This window comes from Tupaia chinensis, unplaced genomic scaffold (genome assembly GCF_000334495.1).
Source record: "Tupaia chinensis unplaced genomic scaffold, TupChi_1.0 Scaffold000622_1, whole genome shotgun sequence".
NCBI lineage: Eukaryota > Metazoa > Chordata > Mammalia > Scandentia > Tupaiidae > Tupaia > Tupaia belangeri.
In genome coordinates, this window is record NW_006160142.1 from 6,594,458 (window position 1) to 6,621,609 (window position 27,152).

The window sequence follows — 27,152 nt, forward strand, 5'->3', positions numbered from 1 at the left end:
CCCTACACAGGAACAGATGTCCGAATGGGGCAGGGAGGGGCACAAGGTCTTCTCAAAGTCCCGAGCAGCACACCCAAGAGTTCAAAGGCGAGTGGGAACGGGGTCATGGGTCTCTGCTGGCACAGCTTCCAGCGACAAGCAGCCTGCCATATCTTTACTGTTGTTGTGGATTTTTTCATTACCACTAACAATCAGGATACTCTTTTGGGGATAGAAAAGTGGTGTAAGTGTGAGGATGAGCTGATAGGGCCTTGCAGAAATTATAAAAAACCTCCCAGCCTTCTTCCAAATCAGCTTTCCCTTAGGCCTTCTTCAGAAAATATAAAACTTTAAAAACCATCATCTTAAATGTGTAGATATTTTTATTCCAAGGACATATTAGTATAGCTATACAGATTTCAAAAGAAAACTTAAAATACAGAATTAATGAATGCCAAAAAAGACATTGAATATTTGTGCAGTGATTTTGAAATAAATGTTAATGAAAGCAATCAAAATTTTTACTTTTAGAACATAGTACCTCCCCTTTCCTTTTATTTCCTAGATTATAATCTGTCATTAATAGGTATACTCTTATCTTCCTTATCATCCTCTGTGTCACTAGCATTATCACCATTTATCAAAAACCAGCTCAGTTTAAGGGTCACGAAGGAAATGTGGTACAACCCTGATAAACCTTGAGAGAGTTTATGATCTAAAAAGGAAGAGAGAAAACACTAGTAAAAATAAAATTACCAAATAGAGGCGTAAGACACAGGACCATAACCAGGCCATATACGAGAAACAGGGAAAAAATAATGTCAAGAATGAGTAGGAGGCCATTACCATCCCTTCTCCCAGAAACATGGCAAGAGACCATGTCCAACTTAAAGCCCAGTATCATTTAAGCATAAGGGTGAATCATTAGTTGTGATTCAAAAGGAACAATTTGTTTCTAATAATTACCTGGTGATGATTTAACCCTTTAAGAAAGTGTTGATGTATTCATCTAGTAACCTAAGAGAAAGCATTCATGTAACTTTCAGATCTATGCCTCATACTTTGTAGTTGCAGGTTGGAAGGATTTGGTTTGTTAGCAAGACTTTTCCTTCCTCTTATTTTCCTCTTTCTTATAGAAAAGGAGGAACAGAACACCATTTACAGTTGGTTGGAGGAGAGCCTTCTGCACAAGTAAGGGCAATCAAAGGGTGGACATTGGTTAGCAGGTGAGGTAGGGCTGCCAATTTAGCCAACAAAATTATAGGGGTTAATTATTCAATTAACTTTTAATTTTATATAAACAACAAATAGTTTGTTTAGTTAAGTATGTCCTGTGCAATATAAGCAGAAATATGTAGATAAGTAGACATACTGCATGTGGTATACTTACACTAAGAAATTATTCATTGCTTATCTAAAACTCCAATTTGACAAGACTTCATTTTTTTTTCTTTTTTTGGAGAGGTTTTTGCTATAGGGTGCATGCGCTCGCCAGACAGACAGAGAGAGACAGAGAGACAGAAAGCGAGAAATCACCCCCCAGGGGGGATGGCCACACTGCAATCCCCTCTCCTCCATTCTCCTTTCTGGATCTTGGGCAGGCACGCACACGTGCCTGGCGTGAGTTTAAGCCACTGGGTCCAGGACTCGAACCGCGGTCGACTACATGGGAGTCCAGTGACATAGCCATTACGCTAACTGCTGGTCCCCGTTTTTTTTTTTTTTTTCATTTTATTTTTTTTGACAGTCAAATCAAGGTATTACCATGTACATTATTTTCAGTAGATAATTTTACACTCTTGGGTCTGTTAAGGGTTTCTTTTCTTTGTCTCTTCTGTGCACCCTCTATAGTGCACTACCTTCCCTTAAAGACTCTGGTATTTATATGTATCCTCCCTGCTATAATATCTTTGGATCGCTCAGTTGCTTCCATAGAGTGAAGACATTTGGTATATGTTGAGTTGGGATATACAATGTGCATATTTCAAAGTCTGGCTTACTTCGCTTAGCATTTTTTCCCCATTTACTAGTATATATATTTTTTCTTTAATTTTTTTCATTTCAATTTATTTTATACATCCAATCACATATTACTTAGCTTGCAAAGTGAATATTCCAACATGTGTGTCCTCCAGTCTTTCAGTCTCTACCATAGAGTGCAGACAGTTGGTATATGTCAAGTGGAGACATACAATGTCTCTCTTTCGTAGCCTGACTTGCTTCACTCAGTAACAAATCTCCCATATTCATCCAGTTTCTATCAAAATCTAGGCCTTTGTTGTTTTTTTTATGACCGAATAGTATTCCATGGAGTATATGTGCCACACTTTTTCAATCCATTCATCTCTTTGTGGACATTTGGGTTGGTTCCATGTCTTAGCAATCATATATCATGCTGCAATAAATATATTTATGTAAGTGCTTTTCTGACTGAGTGTTCACCTGTCCTTTGGGTAGACACCCAGGAGTGGAATTGCTGGATCATATGGTAGTTCTATTTGAAGGTCTTTGAGGAACCTCCATATTGTTCTCCACAGTGGCTGGACCAGTTTACATTTCCACCAGCAGTGTAGGAGAGTTCCCCTTCATACCCTTGCCAGCACTTATCATTTTTTTTTTGTTTTTTTAATCTTAGTCATTCTGACTGGGGTTAGCTGGTATCTCATTGTGGTTTGAGCTGCATCTACCTTACAATAAAGGATGCTGAACATTTCTTCATAAACCTTTTGGCTATTTGTATGTCTTCCTTAGAGAGTAGTACTTTTTAAACTCATTCTCCCATTTTCTAATAGGGTTGATCATCTTTCTTTATTCGGGACACTTGCTTGAGTTCCTTGTGTATTCTGGTTATCATAATAAGCAAGAGAGGCAGGAGAGATAGACAATAGAGAGATAGAGAGATAGACCCAGAACAATCTCGATGCCATGATCCACCCTAGCCTCATTCAGCCCTAGATCTTAGGCCTGGCTTACTCTAAAAGGTCTCCAGATATAAACCCAGAACCTTCTCCTGTGGGTTTGTCTCACAGAGCATTGTGTTTTACTGCTGCACAATTTGCATTTGGTCCCTCAGCAAATTAACTATTTTGATTTCAAATTTAATTATATATGCAATATATTTTAAAAATATTTTGGAAAATAGCCCAAACATTCAAGTTATCGTATTCATTAGTAATATTATAAATAATATTTTAGACTAAGGAAAATATTCATGATATCATAAATGAAAAAAGATTTCATAATAGGTTGATTAGCATGATTCTAGTTTTGATTTTTCAAAGCATATTTATGTAGTGGAAAAAACTGGTGGAATATATCTTAAATATAGGCCTAGAATTCAGAAGATTTAAGATTTTTCCTTAATGGGACCAGCAGTTGGCATAATGGCTGTGTTGCGGGGCTCCCATGTAGTCAACCGCAGTTTAAGTCCCGGACCTGGTGGCTTAAACTGACGCTGGGCCATATGCCCGCATTTTCAAAGCATATTTATGTAGTGGAAAAAACTGGTGGAATATATCTTAAATATAGGCCTAGAATTCAGAAGATTTAAGATTTTTCCTTAATGGGACCAGCAGTTGGCATAATGGCTGTGTTGCGGGGCTCCCATGTAGTCAACCGCAGTTTAAGTCCCGGACCTGGTGGCTTAAACTGACGCTGGGCCATATGCCCGCACAAGATCCCGAGTCCCGGACCTGGTGGCTTAAACTGACGCTTGGCCATATGCCCGCCCAAGATCCCGAGAAAAGAATGGAGGAGTAGGGATTGCGGCGTGGCCATCCCCCCCTGGGGGATGATTTCTCGCTTTCTATCTCTGTCTCTGTCTTTCTGGCAAGCACATGCACCCTATAGCAAAAACCTCTCAAGAATTCTTTTCCTTATTCATATTTTCTAAATGTACTGTAATAGGCATACTACGTTTGAAATAGGGAAAATAATTGAATTTTCTATACTGTAAAAAGCAGCTTTTGAAATAATTTTTTAAAGTTAAACTTACTTTCCATGGTACTCTTATCTTATAAAAATAAATATTTTATTTATTTATTTATTTACTTACTTATTTTAACTTGACCAGAGAGGGACAGAGTGAGAGAGAGCAAGAGAGAGGGAAAGTGAGAAAGCAAGCCACCAGGTCCAGGACTCGAACCGCAGTTGGCCATGTGGGAGTCCAGTGCCCTTAGCTATCACTTCACCTGTTGGCCCCGCAGTAGTCTTATCTGAAAGGGTTAAAGTAAACCCAGTTTTTATAGAACTAAAAATAGACTCAGGGTTACAAGCCAGATGGCTCTTTTTAGGAAATGTCATGAGATTTTCCTGCCATAAAATGGACAAGTTGTTTGTTGCTTACATGAGAGGCTCCCACATGGCTCTGAGTCTCATATTGGGAGGCTGGGTCAGCGGTGGACTTCAGCAGCCAGTTACTGTGCAGGAGGGAGCTCCCCTGTCACTAGTCGTTTTATTCAGTGAAGTCACTTTAGTATATGATATTTCTAATGTATCAATAGTTGAGCCTGAAGAATATCCTTAAGGTCAATTTCTTGTTCTTTACAGTATATAAACTGGTTTTTCATCGAGGAAATGAGTCATTTGACATTTGTGTTGTTTTCATACAGCTGATGGAAAATGTCTGGTGTCGGTTGGTTTAGACGATTTCCACAGTATTGTATTTTGGGACTGGAAAAAGGGAGAAAAGATAGCCACAACAAGGTAAGAAGCTGCCGAGATCTTTCAGCATCCTGCTGCTCTCACGCTTCAGTAAAGGTCAATAGTTTTCATTTTCTGATAAGATTTCATCTTCACACTCAGATGAAATTCATGTAGAAAGCTCGACAACTAAGTGAAAATATACTGCAGTATTTCATGGTGCCATGCCTGACTGAGAGCTGTGAATGTGTGTTGTGGGGAACCGGAAAATTCTGAAATCCTTTCCAGGGAGTTACTCATCACTTTGCTTTTAGTAATATATGCATTACAGATATCAAAGCTTTTTATAGCAATAGAAAAGCAGCTTTTCGCAGGCTTGTGCCTTGCCTCTGTTTTTCCTCCGTTTTCACAGCTGGTGGAGGATCGTCAATGTCACTGGAGTTAGAAGCACCATTTGTCATGAGGCGGTGCCATGCTGGAAAGGAGGCCCCATCGTGTGCATCTGACACTCGCTTTCAAAGCAGTCAAATTGTTTCCCTAATCTCCCCATCTTATAAATAGACTTTTCAAGACCAACTGCTGTTTATAGACCACCTGTCCTGCCTTACCCCAGCCTCCCTCCCACTGAATCAGCGCTAAGTCTGAACATGGCTTTCCACTCGAACTTACGTTGAGCTTAGCTGTTGGCCCAGCCCTGGCCAGAGGTCAAAGCAGTTGGCAGCCGGGACCAGCAATACACTTTTCTGCCCAGACATTGTATCCATGTCCCTCCCCAGTAGTCCTTCCCTACATTAGTATCACCCTTTCTATCTTGCAAGATAAATTCATTCTTCAATGAATGGCCTTGAACCCCAGCATCTACTTTAAAATTAATATTGTCCTCTGAAATATTAAATAGGGAAAAAAGGTTTTTGGCAATTTGGTCTAATGACTAAAGATCTATAAATTGCTCCAGCTTTAGGAAAGGCAGGTGGAGCCTTGAGCACTCTAGCTGACCATCTTAGGAGAAGAGAAGCTTCTCTGATGACTGTTATGGAGATGAAATTCTTGGCAGCAAAGGGCAACTCATAAATCTGCCTGCCCAGGTGGTTTTTCTTTGGGTCTTACTCTCTGGGATTCTTCACTATTGTATCATTCCCTTGTAGTCCTCAGATTCAGTTCCTACTAGTGCTCTATTTTCCTTCTAGACTAAAATACTGAATTTTAGTTGAATATTTCTGATAACATACCATCTGCATTTACAGATAATTCCAGGAAAGCATATATCTGTGTTTCAAAGGCCACATAAATGCAATTTTCCCACTAGAAAACCCTCTGCAGCTGGGGGCTGGTTTACCGGTTGTATGCCAGAACATTAATAGAAATGGAAGAAAGGATATTTCTTGCTATCAGAAAGTACATATTTTATATGCTTGGTGAATAACATAACTTCTCCTATTTAACTAACACTGAGAAACTTAACATCACTTTGTTAATAACAACATTTGTATTTGGAGTTGTTTCCGAGGCATATGACACATTCCCAAAACAGGTCACCTGTAGAATTACCCTCAGAAAAAATTCCTACACTTGTGACATTGACCAGTCCTCTTTCCAAGGAGGAATATCTAGGAAAGTACTTTGGAAGAACATTAGATTTAAAAATAATAAATAAGCAAATGCTTACATAAGTATATATTTGTATAACTAATAATAAATGTTCACATAGATATATAAACAAGCAGCTAGACAAACCAAAGTTCTACTTATGGCCTTATGTTAGAATGCTTACATTGATAGAAACTTGAAAAACAGGAACATGAGAGAAGTGACCAAAAAAAGTGGGACTTTGCTGAATGGTACCTTCCTGCTTCCAGGAGTCATCTTAGCCCCTGAGGAGGCCTAATTTGCTCTCAGAGAATGGCTAAATCAGTGACACCTCTCATTTTGCACATCCATGGCTCTAACATGCCAGCATTGCCTCTAGCCAGGCTCTCCAGCACACCTGCTGCATCAAGCTGCATTGTTCTGGCGGGGTGATGTTCTACAGCAGGGCCCATCACCAGCATGTGAGCTCCCCCAGCCACAGCTGGTGGCTGTGATGACAGTGCTGGCAGTGCTGCTGGGCTCAGGGCCTGTTATGTCGGTTGCACGATCCTTCATTCTGGAAAGTCAGCCCTCGCCTCTGAAAGTGTTTAGATGAAGCCACTCCTTATCAGTTAAAGAAATTAAAGAAATTCAGAATGGGTACATAGAGATCTTACTACAAGACCTCAATTTGAACCATGTGGGATCTGGCTCACCATTTGAACAATATCTCTGTGTCTTTGTTAATTTTCATGAGTGAATTTGATTGTCTTCATTACGCTTGGATGTTTTTAATCTTTTTTTTTCTCTTAAAGATTTTTTCTAATTACCAGTAACCTATTAAAAAACCAAGATCAATGTGTCCTAGGCAGTAAATAGCCTAACAACTGTGTCAGTCAGGTTGGGATAATGAGATACTCAGGTGCCTCAGTGCTCCTTTTGGGATTTGCATTGCATTGGTAATGAGACCATTGAGGGGCAGTGACTATTGACATGCTCTGTTTCAGACGTTTGAACAGGAAGGATCTTAGGTAAGAAGTACGATGACCAAGGTGCCTAGCAAGAGTACTTCCAACATTGATCTGAAATAGCTTTGCTACTAGAAAGCTTAGGGACAGATCGTAGGCCCATGTACTAGCAGGTATGGTCAGTAGCACTTCAGAGAAGGCGCTTCTGTACTGACTTCATTACTCTATCTCTGTTAGGTCCCTTCCCTACACACGTTTAGTGAATATAGTGGAGCCTCCTGCATCCTGTACTAGTACCTCTTCTTTCTCACTTTCCTTTTTTAGAGCATTTCTTCTTAAAAAATAACATTTGTTAAATTGTTTTCTGTTTTCAAAATAATGTATGATCATTGCAGACAATTTAAAGGCTCAGAAAACACAAAGAATAAAATTAAAAATATCTATAATTTGCTACCCAGACATAGCCATGGATAAGATTTTAGCATGTTTGTGTGTGTGTGTGTGTTTAAGAGGTTTTTGCTATAGGGCGCATGCGCTTGCCAGACAGACAGAGAGAGACAGAGAGACAGAAAGCGAGAAATCACCCCCCAGGGGGGATGGTCACGCCGCAATCCCTTCTCCTCCATTCTCCTCTCAGGATCTTGGGCATGCACACACATGCGCCCGGCATGAGTTTTAAGCCACCAGGTCCAGGATGTGAACCGCGGTCGACTTCGTGGGAGTCCAGTGACATAGCCATTACGCTAACTGCTGTTCTCATAGCATGTGTTTTTTTAAGATGTGTTCTTCTGGTATTTTTATTCATTGTGTTTATGTGTAAGGCATCACATAGTCTGCTTTGGAACTGGCTTTATTTATTCACTCACATCTGACTGTCTAGTACAGGTGATGTTACCTGGCTTATTCTGTATGACTATTCATATCCTAAGCCATTTAAAATCTTTTTTGGAGATAGGGCATAAGTGAAACAGTCATTCAATTCCCTGTTGTGGGACACTTTCACAAAAAGAGAGAAAATGCAATCATACCAAGGCCTGATCCTCTTGCAAATAAAAGCGTTCTGAATGGAAGAGAGGGAAACCAAGTTGCCTGGTGTTCAGCTGCCCTCGGCCTCCTTCCTGCCCTCTTCCCGTGCTTCCTTACAAGGTTCACTTGGCCCTGTGTGGTGACCTACCTGTGACTCAGGCATGCAGAATGGCTCAGTATTAGGGCAGCAGTCGCACTCTTCTACATTCCTATTCTCCCAGCGGGGGACATGAAATTCTTTGCATTTTGTTTTTCTTACACACGCGTACACACAGAGCTGTGTGGAAGTTCCCTGCAAATTTAATAAACATCTAAAGGAAGAATAACTGAAGTATCTAATCGGTGTTCTTTATTTAGATGTTGACATTAGTGGGACATTGACACACCATCATTAGCCAGTTTATATCTTCAGCCACAACAGAACCAATGACAGTGGTGTTTTTATGGCGCTAAGAAATTAAATGAAAACCAAAAACTTCCTTGAAAAATATTTTGCTAAATGTTTGACATTGTACCTATAAAGACAAACATTGTTTTTTATTTTCTGTCTAGGAAATGTAATCTATTATGTCTATTCTTCTTATTATTTTTTTAATTGACAAGATGTCAGAGAACACATGTGCTCTCCACAGAGAGATGGGGGAAGAGAAAGTATCCCTCAATGGGGCGTGCTCATACTGTCTCCCTTTCTCTATCCTGTCAGGATTTGGAGCACAAATGCACATGAGCTTGACATGTTTTTCAAGCCCCTGGATCAGAGACCCCAACTATGGGTCAGCCATGTGGAATTTGGCTACCTTAACCACTAGACCATGGGGCCAGCCCTTTTCTTAATTTCCATTTTGGTGTTTTCTAGCTACTTTAATATATGAATGCTTTAGAATCTGTGGCAGTTTCCCTCCAATTAAGACATCTTTGGATGTGTAATACTTTTTATGGTTATCTGATTCATTTCCCCTCCTGGTGTTAAGCACATTTTTTCTTTTTTTCTATCTAAACTTTTTCTCTCCGTTTTAGCTGCTCCTGATACATCCAGTGAAGTATCATGCCTCTGGTATCCATCTTTATTTTTGTTTTTAAAGGAGACAGAGATAAAGCCAAAAAATAAATTCTATCTCCTTTCCCTGCCTCTCACTGTAGGGCCCATATTCTTGTAGCCATGATGGGTCTGGAGACACTCTGCTTCTGTTCTGTTTATTTTTAAATTTCTTCTAAGGTAGGGGAGACAGAAAAAGAGAGAACACTTCCAGCAGGGTCTTGACACCACAGTCCACCCCTAGTTTCAGCCAGCCCTGGATCACGGGCATGTGCCTGGCATACTCACAGAACTCTCTGGACGTGAACTCAGAACCTCCCCATGTGGGTCAGCCTCACAAGCTTTCATTTTGTCACTGTAGCACCATCCGGCCCCATTTTTTGTTTTTATACAAGGTCTCACGATGTTGTGGTCCTCCTGGCTCAGCCTCCTGAGCATAGCATCTCAGCCTTTTATGGTGGGCCAGAAATTGAGCCCGGGGCTCCCACATGGCCTTAATCTGCTGGGCAATGGTATCCAGCAAGTGCTACTGCAGCAGGGCCTGTTCTTCTATTTTAACTTTTTAATATAGAAAATTTCAAAGTAACACAAGTTGGAGGGAATAACATAATGAATCCAGTCATACCCATCACCTAGCTGCAGTAATTATCTGCATCCTACAAGTGGAATAAATCTCTCCCTGCCTCGTTATTCTTTTGCTTTTTAATCCTCCAAGAATATTTTAAAGAAAATTCAATATATCATGTCATTTGACCTGTATAAACTTTCTCAGGTTTTTCTAACTGAAAGGCAGAGTTTTTTAGTTCCACAGTGCCATTACCACAACTAACTAAAGCAACAGTAATTTCCTTCTTTTATCTAATATCCAATTCATAAGCAAACATTTCTGATTATTTTTAAAATGAGAGTTCTTTTGTTCCAATCAGCATCCACTAAAGGCCCATGTGTCTCATTTGGTCATTCTCTCTCTCGCTTGCTCTGTTTTGCTCTCTCTCTCTCTTTTATTGTTAGAGTCCACACGTGTTCACCAGAGAGAGAGAGAGAGAATGTACCCCAGTGAAGCATGGTCATGCCTCAGTTCTTTATCCCTCTGTTTCTCCATCCTGTTACGATTTGGGGCATGCTCGCTCAGGTACTCAACATATCTCTCAAGCCACCAAGGCTGGGATTTGAACCATGGTTAGCCATGTGGGATCCAGCTCACTATGCACTGTGCTTAACTGCTGCACTGGACGGGGGGGCGGGGGGCTCAAGGTTGTTAATCTCTTAAACCTCTTTTTGTAGCATTCTCTACTTGGTCTTTTCCATGCCATGTATGGTGACTTTCATTATGCAAAAGGATTTGGCCAAGTTTATCATTTTTTCTTTTGCTATGTCAGGATTTTGAGATATAGTTAGAAAAGTATTGCCTGTTCCCAGGTTAGAAAGAAATCATCCATAATTTTTCCTAATCTTCTGTGGCTTCATCTCTTATATTTAGATCTCTATCCCAGTGTCTATTATGAGAAACAGATCCTACTTATCCTTTTTCCATATGGCTGTCAAGGTGTTCCAAACACCATTTATTTTTTTTCCCCTTTTAAATAGATTTTATTTTTTAGAGCAGTTTTAAGCAAAATTGAGTAGAAGGTACAGAGAGTTCCTTTATATCCCCTGTCACCACACACACTCAGCCTCCCCCACTGTCACCGTCCCACACCAGAGTAGGACATTTACCACAGTTGATGTGCCTGCATTGAGACATCATTATCACCCAGAGCCCATAGTTCACAGTAGAGTCCACTCTTGGTGTTGTACTTCTGCAGGTTTTGACATACTGTCATTTATCTGGGGGGGTGATTTCTCACTTTCCCTCTCACTGTCTCTGTCTCCAATAGGTGTACCCAACCGATGGCAAATTTTTTTTTTAATTAAAAATTAAGCCAAGTGACTTCTTTAGGATTGAGTTTTTCTATCCAAGATCATGAAATATGGATCCATTTTTAAATTAAGTCTCCTTTTGTATCTTATAGATGGGGATTCTACTCTATGTATTTTTAATTAGTATATATTTTTATTTATCAATAGATGCCTCTCTTTGATTATATTTTCAACTAGTAATTGTATACTTGAAGGGTTTGATTCTGTGTTTAATTTTTTCCTTAAAATTTATTTATTTAGTTCTTCAGAGAGAGAGAAGCACTCCCAGTAGGGTCTTAACATTGTGATCTACCCCCAGGCTCACCCAGCCTGGGTGTGTGCACAGGGAAGTCCTGGAACAAGAACCAGGACTCTCCCCTGTGGTTCCAGTCACATTATCACTGCGACACTACCTGACTCCTGTAGTTAATTGTGTATACTGCAACTTTACTAAATTATCTTGTTTATACTCTTTTGTATTATTTTCTTTTTAATTTTCTAGAGGTACAATCTTATATTATCTACAAATAGAAATAGGCTTATCTCATCCGTTCCAGGTCTTCTCCATTTAATTTTAAAATCTTGTCTAATAGCATTAGCTAATATGTTCAATATAATGCTGAATGGTAGTTCTTGTTCCTGACTCTGTTGGGAGTGCCATTAAGAAAGAATCTTTTTAATACACACACACACACACACACACACACACACACACACACAAGCACATACCACACACACACACACACACACACAAAAGCACATACCATGAATAAGGTATTGTTCTAGTAAATTCTTTAAAGACAGGATAATGGCACCCAACATGATGGAATTGTCTTGAATAAATCCGAGTTTCTCAATAACAGAGAGTACAGGGAAATATAAATATCTAAGGAATAAGTCTGAAGCCTCCTTTAATTCCTACTCTGTTGAGTGCTGGGTGGTTGTTTTTTAATCATAAATCAATGTTAGATTTTTTTTGTCATATACCTTTTCAGCATCTGTAAAAATGATATATTATTTTTCTCTCTACATTTGTTAATATGGTGAATCATATTATTAGGATCCCTAATATTGAACAACCCTTGCATTTGGTCATAATGTTATATTTTTATTTTATTTATTTATTTATAGAGAGATCTTTGCTATAGGGCATATACACTTGCTGGAGAGACATACAGAAAGCAAGAAAACAGACAGAAAGTGAGAAATCATCCCCCAGGGGTGATGGCCATGCCATAATCCGTTCTCCTGGTTTCTCCTCCTGGGATTTTGGGCACACATTCACACATGCCCGGTGTGAGTTTTAAGCCTCTGGTTCTCGAACCACCATTAACTATGTGGGAGTCTAGCAACGTTACCATTATGCCCTCTGCTAGTCCTAGGTGTATTATTTTTAAATGTACTATTGGATTATTATTTTGCTATTATTTAAGAGTTTCATGTCTATATCCATAAGGCCGACTGATCAAGTATATTCTTTTTGTTAATTGTTTTCTGTTTACATCATGAAAATTATGAGGGAAGACCATCAAATAGTCCATTAAAACGAATCTAATACATACTTCAAAAAGAAGTATAGACTGAATAACACATTTAAATAACACACCATTATGTAATGTTCTGTGTTGAAGATCTGAGTATGTTTATATACTTAATTTTGTTATTACAAACTGTAGCATGCACTAAAAAACCACAAAGATGCATAGGATTATATGTAAAGCAGAAATTACAATAAATAAATTATTTTCAAAAGGCCCACCAAATCCTGGGAACCAGCAGTTAGCATAATGGCTATGTTGCTGGACTCCCACGTAGTCAACCGCGGTTCGAGTCCTGGACCCGGTAGCTTAAAACTCACGTCGGGTGCGTGTGCGTGCGTGCCCAAGATCCTGAGAAGAGAATGGAGGAGAAGGGATTGCGGTGTGACCATCCCCCCTGGGGGGGTGATTTCTCACTTTCTGTCTCTATGTCTCTCTCTGTCTGTCTGGCGAGCGCACGCGCCCTATAGCGAAAATCTCTCCAAAAAAAAAAAAAAAAAAGGCAAACCAAAACCTTAGATTCTAATGCAATGACTCTAGGCTAGAACAGAAATTCCCCTGACCCTGTAGAATGGCAGGACTAAATAAAGCCCAGGTCTACAAGCAGCGCTTACCCTTATACTTGCCTTTTTCCCCTGCGGTTGTAAGCATACACTTCTTTTTTTTTTTTTTTTTTGGAGAAGTTTTTGCCATAGGGTGCTTGTGCTCGCCAGACAGAGAGAGACAGACAGAAAGTGAGAAATCACCCACAGGGGGGATGACCACACCGCAATCCCTTCTCCTCCATTTTCCTTTCGGGATCTTGGGCATGCACACACACGTACCTGGCGTGAGTTCAAGCCACCAGGTCCGGGACTCGAACTGCGGTTGGCTACAGTGACATAGCCATTACGCTAACTGCTGGTCCCATAAGCATACACTTCTGAATGTGCAGCACCCTGAAGCACCTTGCATCAGTGGTTGACATCCTTTCTCTATGACGGCAGGCCACAGGCTTCTATTTTTAATGAATACATTTCTAGCAAAAAATCTGCTTAACCCAAAGTGATGCTTTCCACAGCAAGAAAATTGTATTTAAAGCTTTTCAAATACTGTTGCATTGTCTCCCTCCTCCTGGACAAGATCTTTCTATTTCCAGAATTACTTGCGCTCCTATGGTAATGGCATTACCTTTATCTTATGGACACATTCTGATACAGTTTAAATATTTTGTCAATTTGTTTGCAGCGTAAGTAGACTTTTGTAGCAATATTTGGATAAGAATAGAGGCTCAAACTTGCAAAGAAATGTCAAAGCTCATTATTTTAATGTCAATCCCTATGTGTATTTTACATCATCCTCTTAGTTGTCCTATTAGATGTGCTTAATGAAAGCTAGACCAAATACATGCTTGTAATAAAACTCTGCGTTAGTGCTTCCATCCAAACCAGAAGCTTTTTCCTATTTGTCTCTTACAGAGGACACAAAGATAAGATATTTGTGGTTAAGTGTAACCCACACCATGTTGACAAACTGGTTACAGTCGGGATGAAGCACATCAAATTCTGGCAACAAGCAGGTACTGTCACTTAGTTGTATCATTTATGTGGTTCAGAGCTTTACCCCAGCTGAAAAACAAGACAAAACAAAAGCAAACAAATACAAAAAGCGAAACTGTTGCTCCTACTTGGCCTGTCTGCAATCTAAAAACTTTTAATGTGCCTAAAATAATATTCTTTCTGAAATTCACTTTGGACTGTTTAATGTCTGAGCTATGGAACTTAGGACATGCTATCTGATGTTACACATATTCATAAATATGTGTAAGCTTTGGGAAAAGCTTTGGAAAATGTTTTGCTATAAAAATAATTATTTTTATATTTGGTTGTCTCTGAAAGCAGTAATTATGTTGGACTACTGAACAAGAAATAAAATAACCACTTTGGTTGGGTGAATAAAATGTTCACTATTTTGAGAGTTATTATCAATGAATTTAGCACATGAATTAAATCCTAATTGTACCTGCAGTAGGTAGTCAAAATATTGGTAGATAAAGATGAGTAAATAAGCAGAACCAATCATGGAAGGATGTCTTGCTCTTCCCACTAACAAGCTAGGCCCACGATTGTAGTTGTTTCAGATTCTTAGTATCAGCTTTGGAACCAAGGCCCATCTTATAATCCACAAAACACAAATTAGATACTGCTCCAGTGCTTTCTGCTTTTTGTTTTGTTTTGTTTTTAATTTGCTATAGGGCTTCTGCACTTGTTGAGGAGAAAGAGAAAGAGAGAGAGGGAACCCCAAGAGTGGATGGCCATACCACAGTTCCTTCTCCAATCTCCTCTCAGAATTTTGGGCACTCAGGCTCATGGGCCCAGCATGTTTCTCAAGCTGCGGGGTCTAGGACTCGAACCTCCCAGTCAGTCATGTGGGATCCAGCTGCGTTAACCCCCATGCCACTGACTGGCCCATCTGCTTCTTTTTTTAAAATTTTTTTTAATTGCCACAAGGCATGTACACTTGCCAGAGAGATGGAGAGACAGAGAAGGAGAAAGTATGTCTCCAAGAAGGTGTGGTCATACCACAATCCCTTCCCTATGTCTCCATCTTGCTCATCCTGATGGGATTTAATGTGTACACACACACACACACACACACACACACACACGCACAGAGTATTTTTCAAACTGCTGGGGCCAGGATTCAAACTGTAGTTGGCCATGTGAGATCCAACTTCCTTAACCATGAGACTATAGAGTGGCTACTTTTTTTATTTTTTTTCAAAGAGTGATGGGGAGAAAGAGATAGAGGTAAGAGAGGGAAGTGAGAAAGGGAAAGCATATTCTTGGCAGAATCTTGCCACCTACCAGTTCTCTCACCCCAGCCTCACAGTTAGCTCAGACCACAGGTATATGCAGGCTGGACTGGGGACCAAACCAAGACTCCCATATGACTTCGGTTACTGCACAGCAGTTGCTACTTGCACCACTGTGACTCAACCACTTTCTTCTTTTAACGGAAGAATAATGGTATCTCCTTGTGTCTGGAGAACCATCCTGTGTGTAGTCATCTTGAGTAAAACTGGGTTTCTCGGTAATGGTCAGGGCCTATCTAATGGGCAAGTCCGATGGCTCTTCCCAGGGCTCTACCTTGTTCTACGTGACAGCTTATTGTTTTCATCCCCAAATTGCTGTGATAAAAATGGAACAGAACAGGCCAACCTTTGGCATGGCGGTTAAGGCAGCTGGATCCAATGTGGCTGATTGTATGATTTGAGTCGCAGACCTGGAGGCTTGAAAAACATACCAGGCATGTGTGCACGTGTGTCTAAAATCCCAAAAGGAAGAAGACATGGAGAAGAAGGGATTGTGACGTGACTATGCTCCCTGAGGGTGTTTTCTCACTCTCTCCTCCCACCCCACTGTCTCTCTCCAGTGAGCACACGCACCCTCTGACAATATTTTTCATTCTTTTTTTTTTTTTTTTGAGAGGTTTTTGCTATAGGGCGTGTGCGCTCACCAGACAGAGACAGAAAGTGAGAAATCACCCCCCAGGGGGGATGGCCACGCCGCAATCCCTTCTCCTCCATTCTCCTCTCGGGATCTTGGGCACGCACACACACGCCCGGCGTGAGTTTAAGCCACCAGGTCCGAGACTTGAACCACAGTCGACTACATGGGAGTCCAGCGACATAACCATTACGCTAACTGCTGGTCCCTGACAATATTTTTCTAAAAAATGGAGGTAGAGCACATGTAACGTGCTTACACCTTACATTGACAGCCAGTACTGTTTTTGTGCTTTTTGTTTAACGCTCATGATGACTTTCCTCGCAACCCCACTCCCCAGTACTCAGTCACTCCTACTTCCTGGTACGGAGCCGGACTGACCTTAGGAGCATGTTTCAGGCCAAGACACGTACTCCGTCCAGCCAGACCCTTAGGCTCTGAAGACAGGAACTATCTTTTTCATCTTTATTTCCCCAGTTTTGAGCACTGTACCTATTGCAAAATAGGGGTTCAGCAAACATTGAATTAATAAGAAATTCTTCTATAGTATTTTTAAAGAATTATTTTATTTAACTTTATTTATTATTGCTATTATTGTTTTTTTTTTCCAGTTTGATCAGAGAGAGACAGAGAAAGAGAGGGAAAATGAGAAACCAAGCCACTAAGCCGGGGACTTGAACCACGGTCGGCCATGTGGGAGTCTAGCACCTTTAACCACCACGCCACTTGCCGGCCCCCCTTCTATAGTATTTTTATGTTGTTTGCCATTTTTATACATTTTTATGTATACACATAATGTGCATATACTCAGTTTTTCATTGAAGATCATCTCTCTACAATATTTTTAAAGTAATGAAAACCCGGTCCATTCTAGGTGGGGGGTTCACCTCTAAAAGAGGAACGTTTGGAAGTGCTGGAAAACTGGAAACAATGATGTGTGTTTCTTATGGGCGAATGGAAGATCTAGTGTTCTCAGGAGCAGCTACTGGAGATATTTTCATTTGGAAAGACAGTCTACTACTGAAGACAGTCAAAGCTCATGATGGACCTGTGTTTGCTATGTATGCATTGGATAAGGTATGATGTATTTTCCAGAATTCATTTTCCTTATAAGCTTTCTTTCTTTCTTTTCTTTTTTTTTTTTTTTGAGAGGCTTTTTTTGCTTTAGGGGGCGTGCATGGAGAGGTTTTTGCTATAGGGGGCGTGCACTCTCCAGAAAGACAGAAAGAGAGAGAGAGACAGAAAGTGAGAAATCATCTCCAGGGGTGATGGCCACGCCACAGTCCCTTCTCCTTCATTCTCCTCTAGTGATCTTGGACACGCACACACACGTATCCAGAGTGATTTTAAGCCACCGAGCCTGGGACTCGTACCACGGTTAACTATATGGAAGTCCAGTGACATAGCCATTGCACCAACTGCTGGTCCTGATTTTCATCATAAGCTTTCTAAAGGCAGTCTTAGGAAGACCCACCAAAAGGACGCCTGCATCTAAAAAAGGTCCTCTTTTAATTAGAGTTAGTTGTCCAGGAAATTTAATCAAGGAAAAGTAGGGAGGGAAGCACAAATATTTTTATAATTTCCTTAATTTATAATTGTTTATGTGCAATTTCTCTTCCTATTTCTTGCAATTGCTCCTTCCTGGGTCTCATACCTAAGAGGCCCTTAAGTAGTGTCAAGTTGGGGCCAGCAGGTGGTGTGATGATAGTTAAGGTGCTAGATTCCCACATGGTCGACCATGGTTCAAGTCCCAGACCCAGCAGCTTGAAAATCACAACAGATAGATAGATGCACATTTTTTTTTAAGTGTCAGGCTACATGTGGGCACAGAATGAAGAGTTCTGAGAAATACTCAGCATTGTCTTTCTCAGTGGTAGCACCACAGGCAGAGATCTGGAAGAACCAAATGGTTGTTGTCCCACACATCAATTTTAATTACCTAAATCATGTTTGTAACCAGCTGGTTCCTGTGTAGACAGGTTCAGCTTTCACAGAGTGTTGGAGTGAAGTATTTTTACCTGCTATATTTCTACTCAAGCTTATCTTTGTCCTGGTCTATACACCTGTCTTGCAGCATTCCTTTATAAAAATTACACTTACCGTTCTGTCCAATCCGTGTTGGCTGGTATAACAATGTCTGAGAAGATGTGATTTTTAATGAACAGAAATGTATTGACTCAGAGTTCTGGAGGCTGGGAGGTTCAAGATGGAGGGCCTGGCATCCAGTGAGGGCTTTCCTGCGGTGCCATCTCATGTGAAAGGCAAAAGGACAAGAGAGCATGCAGTAGGCTAAACTCACCCTTTTAAAATGGATCTACTCCTGCAACAATGGTGTTAATCCACTCACGAGGGCACTGCACTCATGGCCTAATCATTTCAAGTGGATCCTACCTCTTTTTTTGTTTTTTGTTTTTTTGGGGTTTTTTTTGCTATAGGGCGTGTGCGCTCTCCAGAAAGACGAGAGACAGAAAGTGAGAAATCACCCCCCCCCAAGGGGGGATGGCCATGCTGCATGCAATCTTAGGCACACACGCACATGCACCCGGCATGAGTTTAAGCCACCGGGTCTGGGGCTCGAACCACTGTCAGCTACATGGGAGTCCAGTGACATAGCCATTACGCTAACTACTGGTCCCCCTACCTCTTAATTCCATAATCTTGGCAATTAAATTTCAACATGAGTTTTAGAGGTGACACACATTTAATCCGTAGTAGCTTTAGAGCTATTAAAGTGCTTCTAGTCTGCCTGTGGTAGTTGCTCATCTGTGTTCTTCAACTTCTATTCTAACCTGCCCAACACACCTAAGACAAGTCTCATTTTTTATTTGCCTGTCCCCAGGGAAATGTGTTGATCCCATTACAAAAGTAGGTTGTTGTTAGATATGCAACTATAATGATTGTTTTAGTGGTTCAGCTGGTTTTTACTGGTGAATTTATTTTTGGTTAAACTGGCCCTGTTAGAAGAGATTAAAGCAGAATGTAAAATTTCAGTAGTCCCAGAAACTGATATGGTATTACTTACTGAAACTCTCATTTGGGAAACTAAGCTGCAAAATAATGGAGAAAGACCAAGATATTACAGTATAACTTACAGTGTTTAAATTTAATCGAGGAATTGATTCTTCTGGGGACACATTTTATAATAATAAGGATATTTAATGTAACAAACTTCAACATATTATTTTCTTGAAATGCATTAAATTAAAATTTTATGTGAAAACAATGAATTACTCAGTATTTTTCTATTAAGAAATAAAACTCTTCTAAGACAGTTGGTATATGTGATAAATTGCCAGAAAGGAACACAAGTAAAGCAAAAAAAAAAAAAAATTAAAGTTTAGAACAACAAGATCCCTGTTCAGTAGAAACATACCCAATAAGTTAAGCTTTTTATTTTCCAGGTTTTATAAAAATTAATTTGGATTTTAATTATCAAGGAAATTGATATCAAACAAAATAGCAAAGTGATAATTCCATTTTATGAAGTGCTGAAGTTAATATTAATAATGTCTCCTAGAAGTAACTATTTTTAAATATTTAATAATTATATTTAATTGCATTATTAGTTCCAATTTATTTGTTGGCAGTATGCGAGATACCAGAAACTGCTATATTTTGAGGCTTGTTTCTGTCCCATATTCTGATCAGAGAAATGAGCACAGAACTAGCCATCCTTGATTCAGTACTAAGTGCAAACCAGTGGCCTCCTGCTAGACAAGTGGGGTGAGGAGAGAGATGCTTCTAGAATATAATTTATGAAGAACCTTATTGCCAGATGTTTCAGTCTCATGTGTTTAGGAATAAGCATACACAACGCTGCCTTACCCAAGGGGGGATCTTGTTGGGGGTGGATTGGTAATTGGCCATATAGATGCCTATGTAACACTTCCCATGTGTGCCTTCCCAGGGCTTTGTAACAGGTGGGAAGGATGGAATCGTGGAGCTCTGGGATGACATGTTTGAAAGGTGCTTGAAGACTTATGCCATTAAAAGAACAGCACTGTCAACAAGCTCAAAAGGTACCATTTCCAAATATGCGATCTAAGTCTTTCTGTTCACAGGCATGGAGAAGATAGTACTGAAGTCCTTGGAAAACCATTACCAAATCCATTCTCTCTCTCTTCCCACATTCAGAGTTTTCCATTCCTGGAAGAATTATCAACAATGATTTCCTAGTACCTAGTACTGTGGAACTATAAAAATTGAATTTATGCCACTAGTCAGTCATTGTTGTTGTCTTATTAAATACAACACTTTGCCCCTCAGGCTTGCTTTTGGAAGATAATCCTTCAATTCGTGCCATCACTTTGGGACATGGACATATCCTAGTGGGAACAAAAAATGGAGAGATTCTGGAAATTGATAAGAGTGGCCCAATGACACTGCTTGTTCAGGTACTATGTTTGTACATATTCTAAACTACAGTTTGTAACAGGCCTGGGACTAGAGGCAAGAAGTATGCTTGGGGTGCAAAATGTAAGAAGTTCCTCACCCTTAGGGTCGCACAGATACTTACTCACCTCCTATTGCTCTGTTACTCATTGCCACAAACTTAGCAGTTTAAAACAACACACATTTATTTATTATCTCACAGTTTCTATTGGTCAGGAGTTTAAGCATGGCCTACCCAAAACTTGTGCTGAGAGTGTTCAAAGCTGCAATACTGCAAAGGTTCCGGTTTCATCAGAAGCTCAGTTGACGAAGGACCTTCTTCCAAGCTCACTCAGGTTGTTGGCAGAATTCACTTCCTGTGGTTGTAGGACTGAGGGCTTTTTCTTGGCAGAGGTTACCCTCAGCTTCTAGAGGTGCCCACAATTCCTTGTTACATGGGGTTCCCCAATATAGCCTCTTGCTTCCTCAAAGCCAGCAGAAGAGACAAAAGATAGATACCACAATCTTTTGTGACAAAATCACATACATGCAGCTGTGAACATTCTATCACCTTTACTATAGTATGTTGGTTAAAAATAAACCACAGTCAGAAAAAGAAGGGAACAGCAGCTGGCATAATGGCTGTCGCTGGACTCCCACGTAGTCGACCATGGTTCGAGTCCTAGACCCAGTGGCTTAAACTCACTCCAGGCATGTGTGCATGTGTGCCCAAGATCCCGAGGAGGATGGAAGAGAAGGGATTGTGGCATGGTCATCCCCCCTGGGGGGTGATTTCTCGCTTTCTGTCTCTCTCTGTCTTTCTGAGGAATGCACGCGCCCTATAGCAAAAACCTCTATAAATAAATAAATAAATAAATAAATAAACAAACAAACCACAATCATGCCATACTCAGAAGGAGGTGATTATCAAAGGTATGAAAACCAGGAGGGTCACAGGGTCACCTTGAGAGCCTGTCTACTACAGTTCACCCTTTGGCCACCAATGATTCAGGTCTCTACCACATACAAAATACTTTACCCCTCTGAGAGTCCACAGAACTTTGTCCCATTACAGTACCTGCTCAAAGTCAAGAGTCTCATCCTCTAAATCAGGTCCAGGGGTGGATGCGGCTCCTTAGATGCTGGGTCATTAGACAAGTCATGATGCATTTTTACATAGGAAAACACATTATTACATTTCTGACAACCCAATTTATTTCCTCTCGATCTGTCTTGCCCTAAAGCCAATGAGAAGTTATCTGGTCCCCACATGCCAAAATCACAAGTGTCTCTTTAGACCATGTGTCAGCACTCTGGTCTTAGCTTTGATTCACAAACTCCTTATCTTCCCTCTCCCCTCAAGAATCTTATTTAGGTAAAATAAAATAAAAAATAAACATAAGTAGAATCTTCAAAGAGCACAGAAATGATAAAAATCTCACTTGGAGGTGGAGGGGATGGTAGGATGTGAGGAGGTGACCCTGCCCAGTTTGGTGATAGGAGGAGAGGCATGATGAGGGAGGAGGGTGTGGGTTCAGAATCCGGAGTACAGAGAACACGCTTGATGATAGGAGCCTCAGGATCTCTGTGGGTTCAGTGGGAAGCTTCACCTCCTTTCTCTGACCTGATTCACGCCTTCAGGTTTGCCATGATAGGAGTGAATCCCCAAATTCCAGAAGGTCATTCTAATTTACTAAACTTTTGGACGGGTCTGCACCCACACCGTGGCTTAGAATGCTGCAGTGTCTTAAAAACACATGTGCTTGGGGCCAGCATGTGGCGTCGTGATTAGGGGCACTGGACTCCCACGTGGCCAACTGCGATTTGTGTTCCGGACCTGGTAGCTTGCTTTCTTCCTTTCCCTCTCTCTCTCTCACACACACTCAGTCCTTTTCTGATCAAATTAAAATAAATACAATAAATAAATAAAGTTAAATAATTCTTTAAAATATATATATATGTGCTTAAGCTTCATGTCAGATATCCTGAGTAAGAATTTGTGTTTAAAAAAATAAATCTGTGGGGGGAACCAGCAGTAGGTGTAATGGCTATGTCGCTGGATTCCCACATAGTCGACCGCGGTTCGCGTCCTGGACCCAGTGGCTTAGAACTCACGCCAGGCGCGTGTGCATGAGTGCCCAAGATGCCGAGAGGAGAATGGAGGAGAAGGGATTGTGGCGTGACCATCCCCCCAGGGGGTGATTTCTCACTTTCTGTCTCTATGTCTCTGTCTGGCGAGCGCACGCGCCCTATAGCGAAAACCTCTCAAATAAATAAATAAATAAATCTGGGGACCAGCAGTTGGCGTAATGGCTATGTTGCTGGATTCCCATGTAGTCGACTGCAGTTCGAGTCTCAGACCCGGTGGCTTAAACCACACCGGGTGCATGTGCGTGCGTGCCCAAGATCCCAAGAGGAGAATGGAGGAGAAGGGATTGTGGCATGGCCATCCCCACTGAGGGGTGATTTCTTGCTTTCTGTCTCTCTGTCTCCCTGTCTTTCTGGCGAGCACACACACCCTATAGCAAAAGCCTCTCAAAATAAATAAATAAATAGAATAAATCTGGGTTAAAAGAAAAATCTCAAAAGCTTTATAGCCGATTGTGTCTGGCACTCAGGATGAAGAATTAGGCTAGGTCTATGGCTTCTTGGTTCTCCAGCTGTTCTTGCTTTTGTTGTTTACTTCCAGGCTAATATCTTTTTCTTTCTGGACATAATTTAATTTTATTAAAAAGTGTTTATTTATTTTTAATCTCCACATGTTTGAGAGTTTAAATCATTCTCCCAAGGCTATCTTGCTAAATATTTTGGAAGATTTATGCTATAATATTATTTAAATGACACTATAAGAGTTAAACTCCAAGTCTTCTACTTTTAAAAATATTATATTATATGGGAATAGTGGGTGGCGTAAAGGTTACGTCTCTGGACTCCCACATATTCAACCCTGGCCTTGCTACTTGAAATTCACATTGTGTGTGTGTGCGTTCGTGCATGCCTAAAATCCTGAGAGGAGAATGGAGGGAAGGGATCATGGCATGGCCATCCCCCCAGGGTGACAGTTCTCACTTTCTGTCTCTTTGTCTCTCCAGCAAGAGCATGCACCCTATAGCAAAAATCTCTCTTAAAAAAATATGTGGGGGACCAGCAGTTACTGTAATGGCTATGTCACTGGACTCCCACGTTGACCGTGCTTCACGTCCCAAACCTGGTGGCTTAAACTCACGCCAGGCACGTGTGCGTGTGAGCCCAAGATCCTGAGAGGAGAATGGAGGAGAAGGGATTGCGGTGTGGCCATTCCCCCTGGGGATAATTTCTTGCTTTCTATCTCTCTGTCTCTCTCTCTGTCTGTCTGGCGAGCACACACACCCTATAGCAAAAACCTCTAAAAAAAATAAATGTGTGTGTGTGTGTGTGTTTGTGTGTGTCCACACACACACATATGTATAATAGTTAAGGTATTTTATTTAAATATATTTGAAATTTGAGAAGTAAGGCTTTTCACCTTTTGGTTCTCTATAATTCTATTCTTTTGTATATTTGTTTCTGATGCTCTAGTAACAAAAAAAAATTTTTTTTTAATTAAAAAAAAAAAACCAGCTGCCATTTACTGAGCACCTGCTATATGTCAGGCATAACGTATAGGATGTGTCTCTCATCACAACAGATTTGTTCAGTTGAAGTTGTTTTAGGTATGAGGAACCCAAAGCCCAGTAAATTGCCCACAGCCACATTCTAAGAATAGCTGGAGTGGGACTGAAACCAAGGTGTGCCAGGTACCGGTGCCCTTTCCTTTCCTCGGCGCCAGGCTGTTCCCCACGTGTCTCTGAGCATGGATGCTGCAGAAAGCTCTTCAGCAGGTGCAGCCCCTGAGCTGTGGGCAGCCAGGGGAGCCGGTAGAACCTTCAGACCAGAAGCCAGTTACCCCCACCTTCCCCCCTGTGTGTCTGCCATCCTTTTCTCTCTTTCTTCCTTTGTCTCTCATTAGCTGTTTCCTCCGAGCTGGGGCTTAGTAGCTGAGTTCAGTCACCCAGGTATGCCCCTGCGCTCTGTGGTCTGCCCAGTGGAGTACAGGTTCCTTGCTGTTTGGGGGCTCACTGCCCTGTGGTGAGAGGACACACCTCGGGAAAGATGGGGAACTGTAGAGGCAGTGTAAGATCATTAGGTGCCCTGTTGTGGGAAGGTTTCAGAGCCACTTTCCCAGTTTCAGAGGCATGGCCGTCCTATCACAGTCAAACAGATCGTTTGTTTTTCATGGGAAGGAAAACTATGGATTGAGGAGTGGATAAATGGCTGGGGAGGGATTGTGAAGATTCCCGTTGTGCATACTTAGAATACTTAGAATGTAATCAGCTCTCAAGCATGCAGATGTTTATGATCACCTTTTTGGTGACCTGTCATAAATTAAGATCCTAAGCCCATTTCCTTGGTCCTCTCAAGGTACTTCATGCCTGACTCACTATTTCCTGTGTCATACTGGAACTAAAATAATATTAGGTTAAGAAAATAAAATTCTGAAATTGGTTTGAAGAGGTAGTTCAAAAGGATCTCAGAGCCCCGTAACCCTGCCCTCGGATAAAAGGACTCAGTCCGTGGAGGAACTCTAAACAGAGCCAGTCTGGGAGGAAAAGGAGGAGATACCTGATCCTCCCTCTAACTGTGGCCCTCTTTCCTTCTGAAGACGGCAAAACTAGAAAACTGCAGATATAGGGTGCCTCCAAATCCAGTGAGTTTCAAATAATGTCTGTACCCTTCATCCCCTCATTACTCTGTTACTTGAATGCCAGCTGTATCGGGAACTTTGCACATTCTGCCAAATTACTATTTTGTTCAAATAGCTTTCCAGTTAAATCGAAATCATCCGATTTCTCTTTGGAAAGCCACCTGTTCTTCAAGGCATTCCAGCTACAGACACCTTTCAGATGCCTGTGTATCAGCAGAGCCTTTTTCTAATTAGCCATTAAAGCAGACATTCAGTGAACAATTAATCTGGTCTGTTTTATTGCTCTGTAGCACTAATCTCTTCTTTTTATTGCCTTATTAAGTGATAAATTATAGGAAGCAACTTCATTTTCCTCTTTAAGTGTTAATTTTTAAAAATATTTATCTGTTATTATTCTGAGCCAGAGTGTGTTTGTGATAAGATATAGTATGTGGAAGTGGTCCCATGCATATGAAGCACCTTTCCGTTTTCTGAACCCGAGCTACACCCAGAAAATTGAATTCTGTTTATTTCTATTCTACCAAATGCTATGCACTCTACGGAGTGCAAGAGGACTCCTTTATGGTTCTCTACGACTGCAAAAATAATGACAATCTTGCTGGACGGTTCCACTGACAAAGATAGGTGGTACCAACAACTTTCAGAATTTGATTTTACTGAGGGAAGTGGTTTGTGTCCTTATGATCAAGCTGTTTCACCAGGAGGTACGTATATATCGTGTTTGTTCAGAATCAAACAGGATAAAATGTGGGCATTTGACTATTCACCTGCATGTTTGCAAATGGGAAGGTGTTTGACATCATTTCAACAAATACGACAGGCAGTGAGTCTGTGTTTTGCTTTCCAAATGAATGATTGAGCATCATGTAGGCCTAGCTTTAGATTCAAGTTCAAATGAAAACAGTCTTTAGTGCAATCATTTTGGCTCAAGGGAAAACTGTGTTTATTCATACTTGAGCCTCTGTGAGATACTCACAGGCTGAGTATGCAGCATGGGCTGAGGGAGGGCAAGCCAAAAGCACGAGCTGAGTTATGTCGTCCCACTTCCTCTCCACAGGGGCACATGGAAGGAGAAGTGTGGGGCTTGGCAGCTCACCCTCTTCTGCCCATCTGTGCAACAGTGAGTGACGACAAAACACTTCGGATCTGGGAATTATCCTCCCAACACCGTATGCTGGCAGTGCGGAAGCTCAAAAAAGGTATAAACATCGCCTTGCCCATCCATAGCAGTATTTATGAACCATAGAATATTTTGGATGAACCCACTTTTTCAACTAATATTTACTGAGAGCACCTATTATGTGGCCCCAAAAATGCTAGGCCATGAAATTCATTGTGTATTGCTGCAGTCCTAACTAGGCACATGCAGAAGCATTCCAGAAGGCTGGCCTGATCTGCAGTGCCCTGGCACTGTTGTTCACTTCATTTTCCTTGCACTGCACAGACATTTACCACCTGGGGGCAATATGTCCTTCCTCTTCTCATTGAGAGCCGTGGTAGTCAGTTGAAAAACATCGGCTTATAAAGAATGCTATTTGTCTTTGCCTGAGTCTCCAGAACTTAGGTTATCACGAAAAACAAAAATCAGTTGTACAGAAAAGTAGTATTTACTATCAAGGAATGAACAGATTTATTTTGAATATTTAAATGCACTAGAACTGAGAGAGATCAAGAAGCACAAATTTAGCATTTATTGAGAAACCTCTAAGTGTCAGACACCGGGAATCCCAAAATGTGTGGTCCCATCTCTGGTGTCAGAGATAGACAAGATTTGAACAGTCCCCATGACAGATGGTCCATCGGAATTGGGTAATTCAAGGAGAAATGGGTCTATGTAGAAGCTGGCAGGAGGTGAGGCATCGGCAGGCATAGTGCAGCGCTCTGCAGCCAGTAACAACTGGTTCCAGCACCAGCCCC

The 27,152-nt window shown here is 41.0% G+C and overlaps 1 protein-coding gene across 1 annotated transcript in view; it reads left to right on the plus strand.

The window, feature by feature from the left end:
* The window catches only part of EML6 (EMAP like 6), a gene marked incomplete at its 5' end in the record, with an annotated part of 331,238 nt that overhangs the window by 215,449 nt on the left and 88,637 nt on the right, over positions 1-27,152 (plus strand). The window contains 6 exons of the mRNA XM_027775960.1: positions 4,590-4,683; positions 14,111-14,211; positions 17,016-17,218; positions 20,049-20,160; positions 20,408-20,535; positions 26,293-26,434. Coding sequence (XP_027631761.1) covers positions 4,590-4,683; positions 14,111-14,211; positions 17,016-17,218; positions 20,049-20,160; positions 20,408-20,535; positions 26,293-26,434 — 780 coding nt within the window. The remainder of the gene's footprint in view (positions 1-4,589; positions 4,684-14,110; positions 14,212-17,015; positions 17,219-20,048; positions 20,161-20,407; positions 20,536-26,292; positions 26,435-27,152) is intronic.